General features: G+C 42.5%; 1 protein-coding gene across 2 annotated transcripts in view; it reads right to left on the minus strand.

Annotated features, from left to right (window-relative positions):
- The window catches only part of lyplal1 (lysophospholipase like 1), a 63,702-nt gene extending 55,472 nt beyond the window's left edge, over positions 1–8,230 (minus strand). For both annotated transcript variants that reach the window (XM_043695787.2, XM_043695786.2), the window contains exon 1: positions 8,098–8,230. In XM_043695787.2, the coding sequence (XP_043551722.2) occupies positions 8,098–8,176 (79 nt within the window). In that variant the 5' untranslated portion in view covers positions 8,177–8,230. The remainder of the gene's footprint in view (positions 1–8,097) is intronic.
- Between the last annotated feature and the right edge of the window lie 1,415 nt (positions 8,231–9,645).

Consider the following 9,645-nt stretch of genomic DNA (forward strand, 5'->3'; position numbering starts at 1 on the left):
GTAGGTCTAGTGCAACTAGTATGAGGATTCAAGGGAATTCAGTCAGGGAACTGCACAGATATCAGTCAAAGGTCCAGTAACTCATCAGGCAGAGCTGTCCTTCCAGGTTGTTCCAAAGAGTGGACCATAATCAAACATGGGGGTCTGATCACCGAAAGTGAAAGGGGATTATCATCAAGGGCCACTACAGTGATAAAGAATTGTGGGAATTAGAAGCAGTATTCAAGGATGCAGACAGGAAAAATTATGAAGAGAGGGAACTTAACATATTTTTGGGGTGGCGGTGGGTCAAGAGAGACGATAGTGTATGGATAGTGTAGGCAGGGAAGGGAGGGAAGAGGGATGGGGGTACCATACTCTGACCTTGCCGTGGGAATCAAGAGAGATAGCACAGTGTGTTGATCTAGCGTGGATAAGCTGTTTGGCTCAGAGCTCAGGGGGTAATGTTGGAAGATGTAAATGAAAGTGTGTTGGGAACATGTGGAGGCTCACATGTGATTGGGTTAACAGAATGCAAAGAAGAACGAAACATTAACATTTATGGGAATCTAGATTACAAGGATGAGCCTTTGACTTAGTCTTAGAGATCTACAGCACTGAAAAAGATTCTGTGGCCCAGTGCGTCTGTACCTGATTAAAACCGACCATCTAACTTGTTCTATGAAATGTGACCTATGTTGCCTTTTATCTTTATCTGAAAGACAAATGTGAAGTTGAAATGGAAAATGGCTGTAGCCACATCCAGAGTGGGTGAATAGTGTTTTGTCTACCTGATCATGTAGGATCTACTTGTCAGTGATGAGATGCCCTTCGAGGGGGCAACTATATCAACTAGACACTTTCACAGTACAGGCTGCAGACATCTGCAATCATAGTACCTTGAGTGTGAAATGCATGCAGGACCCAAATATTTGCATACAAATCCTGCTCTCAAGCAGGATCTCACTTGTCAATACAAATTGGTCATAGTCATCGCTGTGAAGCAGCATCAATCACAAGTGAACTTAAAAAAAGGGTGACCTGAAGGCCACAATTCACAAAGACAATCCAAGGTTTCAAAGTTTTCACAAGGGCATGGAACTGATTTCCTCTAGCCTTGAATTTGAAGTTATCTCAAACATGCTTGGAGGCAATGCTGCTTTTCTTGGGTGAGGTGGGGATGGGGGTGAGGTTGATGAGGTGGGGTTGAGGGGTGAGGTTTGTGAGAAGTGAGTTGAGGCTTTTTAGTGGGAGGCCGGAGTAAAGTGTCAGTAGTCCTACTGTACTTACAATTAGCTATGGTCTGTGCAGCATGCATCAAATAAGGTCCACTACGTCAAAAGTGCATGAAGAGATCATCCTTGGCAGAGTCCTCCAAGACCCACTGTATGGATGACTGCGTGAAGCCCTCTTTTGTGTGTGAAGCAAATGCTGTCAATGTTATTAAGAACATATTTTGATTCCAATATTCCCCACACAGGTTCATTGAAGCATGACCAACACAGGATCCAGCCACAGCAGTGATAATTGCAGCGATGGTCATGGTGCAACAAAGGTATAGAGAAATCAAGGAGGATCAGATGCGCCAACAAGTCCAGGATCAGCAGCAACTTGCAGCGGCTGACAAACTGACTGCACATCATGAGGTCACAGCTTCAGATCCCCTTCGGATGTGGAGGGAGTATAGAAGACTGAGTGTTTATTATCCTCAATGCCTTTTCCTCCAGATAAACTAGGCACATTGCCACCTCAGTCTGAAAATCTCCCGGGACACCATCTGAAAACTGTGCCATTTGTTGAATCAGGACTAGCAACTTGAAGGGGTTAGTGGCCATCAAGGTTATGGCTGCGTTAAATTTTAATGCAACAGGTTGCTTCCAAGGATTCACTGGGGACCTATGTAGGATCTCTCAATCCTCAAATATATCAAGGCTCCTATTGATTCAATTTGTGACAATTCACACCACTTTATAATGTTTCACCATGACACGATCGGTGCTGCAACCTGGGCTTTAAGCTTTGACGACATAGCTGGCTTCCCTTATATGTTGAGGAGAAAGTGAGGTCTGCAGATACTGGAGATCAGAGCTGGAAATGTGTTGCTGGAAAAGCGCAGCAGGTCAGGCAGCATCCAGGGAACAGGAGAATCGACGTTTCGGGCATAAGCCCTTCTTCAGGATTCCTGAAGAAGGGCTTATGCCCGAAACGTCGATTCTCCTGTTCCCTGGATGCTGCCTGACCTGCTGCGCTTTTCCAGCAACACATTTCCAGCTCCTTCCCTTATATGTTGCCTTGACAGTGTCATATCATATCATAGCTGACTACATCAGCAGTTGAAAGTGTGTTGCTGGGAAAGCACAGGAGGTCAGGCAGCATCAGAGTGGGCGGCACGGTGGCCCAGTGGTTAGCACTGCTGCCTCACAGCGCCAGAGTCTGGGGTTCAATTCCCGCCTCAGGCGACTGACTGTGTGGAGTTTGCATGTTCTCCCCGTGTCTGCGTGGGTTTCCTCTGGGTGCTCCGGTTTCCTCCCACAGTCCAAAGATGTGCAGGTCAGGTGAATTGGCCATACTAAATTACCTGTAGTGTTAGGTTAGGGGTATGAGTGGGTTGCGCTTTGGCGGGTCGGTGTGGACTTGTTGGGCCGAAGGGCCTGTTTCCACACTGTAATGTAATCTAATCTAAAAGTAGCCGGAGAATCGACGTTTTGGGTGTAAGCCCTTGATCAGGATTCCGAAATGTCGATTCTCCTGCTCCTCGGATGCTGCCTGACCTGTTGTGCTTTCCCAGCAATGCACTCCAGACTCTAATCTCCAGCATCTGCATTCCTCACTTTCTCCGACCTGACTACATTAGGAGAAAATGCTTCCATTCCACCAACACAGAAGTTAGAGAAATATAAAAACTAGGATTAGGAGTAGATCATTTAACATTATCACAGCTTTTCCTCTAACTCAGAGCTTTATTCAATGTTTTCTCTCCATAATTCTTGATGCCTTTAATCATCAGAGATGTGTGCCAGTCACATTGGAAGCAATTATGATATCTATATCCTTGATAATGCTTCGGTTTTTGCTTTGTTTCATTGACTGCATGCCTATCAAGGGTGGCTGGAGATCAGGGTTACCCTCTTCAATCTGGATAGTGACTCCATTAAATATTCCCGAGGCCTAGCATAGGTATAATGGCATCCATTCTTCCACCAAGGCTATCAAGAAGTAGATGACAGACATCTTGAAGATGAGGTTCTGGCACTTGGATCAGTTCTTGGGAGCTTTGCAGTACACTCCAGACAGAGTGTACCACACATAATCCTTGCACTTTGTGCCCTGAAATGGTCAAAGAGAGGATGCGATGGATACTGAAAAGCTGGGAGAGAAGCAATAGTCTTCTGAGAAGGACATTGTTCTTTCTGCACATCACGTTCAGCATTAAGTGCAACAGCTAGGCAGGACTTAAGTGACACTCAATTCTAACAGATACAAGTTGGGTGAAGTGATTATTTATTTCCTGTAAATTTGTTGTTGTTTGAAGGGCAAGCAGCACACGTTTGTTTCAAGAAACAAATCCATTTTTTTATCTGTCTTTTTTCCTTTGTTTTTGCTGTTTGTTCAATAAAAGTTAACATTTTCAATAAGACTTTCCAACATATGCTGCTCCATGAATGAATAAAAACAAGATGCTAGGTTATGTTGGGCATTAGGAAAACAGTTGCACTCCTTTAGACTACTAACATGTTCTAACATGGTGTGGTGTTAACGACAGGTATATAACTTGATACTTGTAGTGGTGTTACAACGATAGTCGTTCAGACAAGTGCCAACATTAAATATAAATATGGGCAGCCCCTAGTTTGCAAACAGGTTCCGTTCTTGAGTCCGTTCACACGTTGTTTTCCAACTTGCATACAAATCAATGTAGGACAATTTAAGAAGCTGTTTATAAGTGCAGAAAATGCTTGTATATCAGACCGCTAAAATGAAACACCTGCATATTGCGTTTGTAGGTATGACAGTTTGTAAATCAGGGACCTCCTGTATATTTGCAATCGTGAGCATCTATTTGTTACGAACTATCAACTCTACCATCTACGTGACTTAGAAGCTGATCTTTTTTTTGTTTCCTTCCTACTACATGTACTGTGAGAACTATTCCTGGCTGACGTTTGATGACTGGCACAGAAAGGTTCAGTTGAATGTTCTGTTTGCATGCTGTAAAAACTCTGACTCTGTATGGCTGGCAGTATTTTAACTGGTGCACAGCTGGACTTAAACTGAAACCATTAACACACTCTTGACTCTGACCTCCAGCATCTGCAGTCCTCGTTTTCTCCACCTTGAAAATAACCTGACTATTCTTGCTGTACCAGTCCTCAACCACACTAATATATTACTCCCAATTTTGTTAATATTAATTTTGCACAACAACCTTCAGTGTAGCAACTTATCAATGTCTCCTGAAACCCAAATACATTTGTCAAAGTTGTCGAATTTCCAAGTGCTCTGATACTGTATTATTTATGATAAGATTCTGCCATTTCTCTACTGGTATGAAAGCTCATGTAATCTGATTCCCTTGATAGTCTTGATTTGTCACACTTTATGGTTTGTTCCTTGTAGCCTTCACTGTGAAGGCAAACACAAAATATTTGTTTAACACCTCTTCCATTTCCTTTTCACATTATTCCTCCTGTGTCTAAGGGACCCAAGGTTTACTTTAATTGCTCTGTTATAGCAGACCTGTTAAAAGCCCTTACAATGTGTACTGTTTGTGTCTGCTCACATTCTATTTACACCCTCTATCAACATTTTGTTGATTTTTTAAAATCCTCCTGATCCTCATATTTGCTCTTTTTTTGGCAACAATGCAAGTTTCTCTTTTAATCAAGTTAATCTTAGCATACGACTTTTACAGTTTTTTTAAAAAAAATCATTCATGGTATGTGGATATTACTAGCAAGGTGAAATTTCATTAGCCATCTCTAATGGTGCTGGGGAAAGCGAATATTGCCTTGTTGAACACAGCTGCCATTCACATAGTGAAGGGATTCTCAACAACTCTAGTGTTCAAGAAGTTTGACCAAATGACAATGGTGGAATTGTGACATGTTTCCAAGTTGGGGCAGTTTGCATTTCCCTGAGAAGAACATGGAGGGAATGGTGTTCCCAAGTGCCCACAGGACTTGTCTTAGGGGTTAGAAGTTGCTGCCGAAGAAGCCATTTAATTTGTTGCAGTCTATACTTTAGATGCAGACATAATTCACCAATGGTTGAAACAGTGAATGTTGAAGGTGGTTACTGTGTACCTTTGAAGAGGGATGCTTTGTCTTAGATGGGGGTTGAGCTTCTTGTCTATTTTTGGAGTTGTACTCATCTAAGCAAGTGGAAAGCATCCTGTCACACTCCTGACTTGTGCTTTGTCGAGAGTGAAAAAGCTTTGGGGAAATCAGGAACTCTTTATAAAATGAACAGCCTCTGATCTGGCTACGCAATGACAGGATTAACATGATTGGGCTAGCTAAGTTTATAGTCAATGGTGACACCTGAAAATGTGGGTAGTTAGGGTTGCAGTAATGTCAAAGAGAGATAGTAAGATTGTCTTAGAGATGGTCATTACCTCGCACTTCTGTGGTATGAATACGACACTATTTATTAGACTAAGCCTAAATTTGGGGATAATCATGAGTGAGTTTGTTGTTAATACCTCACCCATGTTTCATTTTAATATTTTGGAGGCAATATTCAGTTCTGTGAAGGTTATTTTTGTAAAGATAGGATAATTAAAATTCTGGGCTTTAGTGATTACCAGGACACCTAAAGAAATTGCAGTTCAGAAAGTCTCACAACACAAATGATATGCCCTCAGTGTGAAGATGGGACTTTGTCTTGTCAGCTACTGTCGTGATTGAGAGTGTCTCTATGCCATGAGAATGCAATCAGGTGGGTTTTTCCTTCATTTTAGTTTTCTCACTACTTTTCACAAGTATAGTCTGAAAACTATGTTTGGGACTCAGCCAGCTGGGCAGTAGTGATGATGCCCAGTTACTCTTGTTGAGGACACTGAAGTTCCCAACCCTAAATGCATTCTGTCTCTTTGCTGTCCTCAGAATTTTGTCCAGGTAATTTGGTAAGTACAGATTCCTCACCCATGTGAAGATTGTAAATAATGGTAAAGCAGGAAATTCCTTCAACCACTTGCTACCATGAGATATTAAGGGATCGGAATCAACACTGAGGAGCATCAGGCTATCTTGGGTGCGCTATACATCACGGTACTGCCATTCCCGTTAAAAATGTACTTTTTACTTTCGTGTATTTTTGATTGCAAATTGAAATGGGAAATGGACAAGATTAAAGAGGGAATTGCTGCTATTTTAAAAGCAAGTTACTGAAACTGGAAGCTGTGCATACATTGCCGCTTTGTCCAAACAGCAGGGCAGGATGTCTGTAAATGGGCCGGAACCAGGGGCGTGCACAAAATGAGATTCGGCTAGCAACAGGTTATTGATTGGTTTATTGTGTTGTGACCAGTTGTAAATGACATAGGCCATCAACCTGACAAGAATTTTCTGAATGGTAGTTGAAAATTTTGTGCATACAAATGAGAATGGTAGAAGCTTTTGGACTGCTGCAAGGGCAGATTGTATGTCTTACTCTCTAGTAAAATACCTAAAGACTGAAGAAAGCCAGTTTATTTTCCCTCAACTGTTGCTATAAACTGTGGTTCTGAACCAGGTAATTATTTTCAGTTATTGTGCCAATCTCCTGTGCCTCCTGACTTAAACATAGTCAATGATTGGGTTTCCACAGCCTCTGCAGCTGTGATTCCCACAGATCCACCACTTTCTGGCAGAAGAAATTCCTCATCTCAGTTCTAAAGAGTTGCCCCCTCAATCTGTGGCTGTGCCCTCAGGTAGTAGTTTCTCCTACCAGTGAAAACATCATCTTGATGTCTAGTTCCTCTTGCCAGCATTTGGCCCAGATCCCTCGAAACCCTTCCTATTCATGTACCCATCCAGGTCCCTTTTAAATGTTGTAATTGTACCAGCCTCTGCCACTTCTCTGACCGTTTGTTGCATACATGCACTACCCTCTGCCTCTATTCTTCCTACCAAAGTGCATAACCTCACACTTTCCCATACTTGTATTCCATCTACCACTTTTTTGCCCACTCTCCTAGGCTACCCTAGTCTTTCTGCAGCCTCCATGCTTCCTCAACAGTACCTGCCTCTCCACTCATTTAATGTCATTTGCAAACTTGGCAACAACGCCCTCGAATCCTTCGTGCAGACTGTTAATATATAACACAAATAGTTGCCGTCCCAACACTGACCACTGCACCCACTGGCTCTCTTCCTGAAAAAGACCCCTTGACTCCTACTTTCTACCTTCTGCAGATCCTTGACAGTTTGTCAACTATTTAGAAGCACCTTGTATTTCACTACCAGATGTGTGCTGATGTATGACTCTAGGTTGCCACTATTAGTAATATCCAAATGATCAAAAAGAATTGTTCATTAAATGCCACCAAAGAATTAATAAGAAAAATATTTGAACCAATCAGATTTTGCTGCTTCTTCATGCTTGATGGTTGAAACATTTTCCAAGATGACGTCTTTAGAAGACGTGACATTTCCATTTGGAAACAGAATAACTTTTATAAAACAATCTTAATAAACCACTGATACCATCAATAATTCTCAGTGCTGGATGATTAGCACACTTTATTAGAAGTATGGTGAGCACGGGAAAGAGGAATCGGAACTGGATTAAGAAGTGAATGTTTAACAATCCACCTTAAAGCGTTGAGCATATCTACTACCAAAGGAAGCAAAACCCTAACCACAGAAGCATTATAATGGTAAAAGTGAAGAACAGGTGGAAGGGGGACACGAACATATTGGCAATTGTGTGCGAAAAATGGCAAAATACAAGAGTCGCTGTTTAAATGCTCCGGCAGGATTCAGCGGTCAGACACTTTCTGACATGACACGGTGATGGGTGACAGGAAGACCCGCAGTGGGCGGCCGGAGCCAGACGAGGTTGGTGGGGGGTGGTTTCACTTCCTACACCAGGTCCTCAGGCCTTCTACAGTCAGGAGATAAATCAGCGAGGTCTAACCTGAGCCGTGCAGGAAGATCACGGACGCAGTGGGCTTCTTAGCCTGAGCGACAACGGTCCTCTGTAAAAGGGCCGCCATCTTCGCATCGGCCCCCTCCTCTTCGGGGTAGGCTGAAAGGGGTCAGGTGACCAGCCACGCGCTGCTTGACGTCACCTGGAAACGTCACCGTGCTGACGACACGACGTGCTCTCGCTGGCGGTTTGGTCGGCAGTAGTTGCGCGCATGCGCACCAGCGCTAATTTTTCACCAATTATTTTTATAAAATTTCAAGAGCGTTATTTTCTTTGTCAAGGGCAAGATTTCTTTCTCTTCATTTGTTACATTACGTGAGCGTGAAAATCCAGGCTATTGTGAGAAACAGAACTCACAAATCAATCAGCCTGAGACAAAGCCTTGGAAACAAGAACAGTTTATTACAGCCTTGCAAGGACCGGACGCTTCTGCAATAAAGCAGAAATGCGCGCCAAAACAGAGCCTGTTAGCTTTCTTAGTCAGTTTACAAGTTGCGGAATCACGCCTCCCTTTTCCCATTCTATCATAAGCCAATTACCTCACTTGTTAGTTATTTTCTTACCTGGCCATCCTGCTGTACTTGTCTGCATTCTTTGTTCCTTGTTTGTTACAGCTTGTTCTTTTATCCAGTTTCTCTTATCATACTATAAGCTTTATTGTGAAATGCCCTTGCTGCTTCTTTTTGTGTTCAGCTACAACCCTTCATAGTTATTTCCTAGCTTAAAACTATTTTCTTCAAAAGACCCTCTATATTCATTAAAGTCTTAACTTTAAGTATGCTACATGCTACAAGAATTCTGCGACCGTTTGTATAATGTTCCCCTTCCCTTCCCCCCACTACACCCCCTCCCCCACCTGCAAAAACAACATTTCTAATCTCCCACACTATCACTACGAGGGTGCTGGACTGTCTCTTTTTGGATGAAAAATTATATCAATTACATCTGCATTAGATATTTTTAAATCACTCTTTTCACAGAGATTATTACACACTTCTGGAGCATGTGGGACTTGAACCAGGAACGATGCAGTAGGGATACTACAACTTGCACCACTTGAGTCCTCTCTCCTGGCTGTTCTCAGCTTGTCAACTCTCCAGGATAGGTCTGGACTCTCTGGAATAGAATATCCTCATATTGAATACACCTGACAATAAAAGAACACTGAAAAGTGTGCATCGTCGCTCGTACATCAACACTATTCTCATTAATTTGGAAAAAAAATTTTAAAGATAAAGAGAGTCCAACATTTTCTTCTCCACTACTACAACATGCCACTAACAGAGTCCTACTCCGGGCTTCCCAGCCCAATCCATGCCGACGCCATGCTGCCAAATGTGTCTGAAAAGTTTCAGAAAGGAGCTGATATGAAATTGATGAATTTAGAGGGTAACAGAGATAGGACTGGAGAATGGGACTAGTCTGGACAACTTTTTCGGTGCGATAATTGAGTGGTGCCCTTCTGTACTGTAAAATGTAATTATTGCAAATTATATAATGAATCATCCTGGAGTACATTTAATCGCGACATAGTAA

The sequence above is a fragment of the Chiloscyllium plagiosum genome, unplaced genomic scaffold, assembly GCF_037043375.1.
Source record: "Chiloscyllium plagiosum isolate Xiang-an unplaced genomic scaffold, Cpla_swu_hap1 HiC_scaffold_10, whole genome shotgun sequence".
NCBI lineage: Eukaryota > Metazoa > Chordata > Chondrichthyes > Orectolobiformes > Hemiscylliidae > Chiloscyllium > Chiloscyllium plagiosum.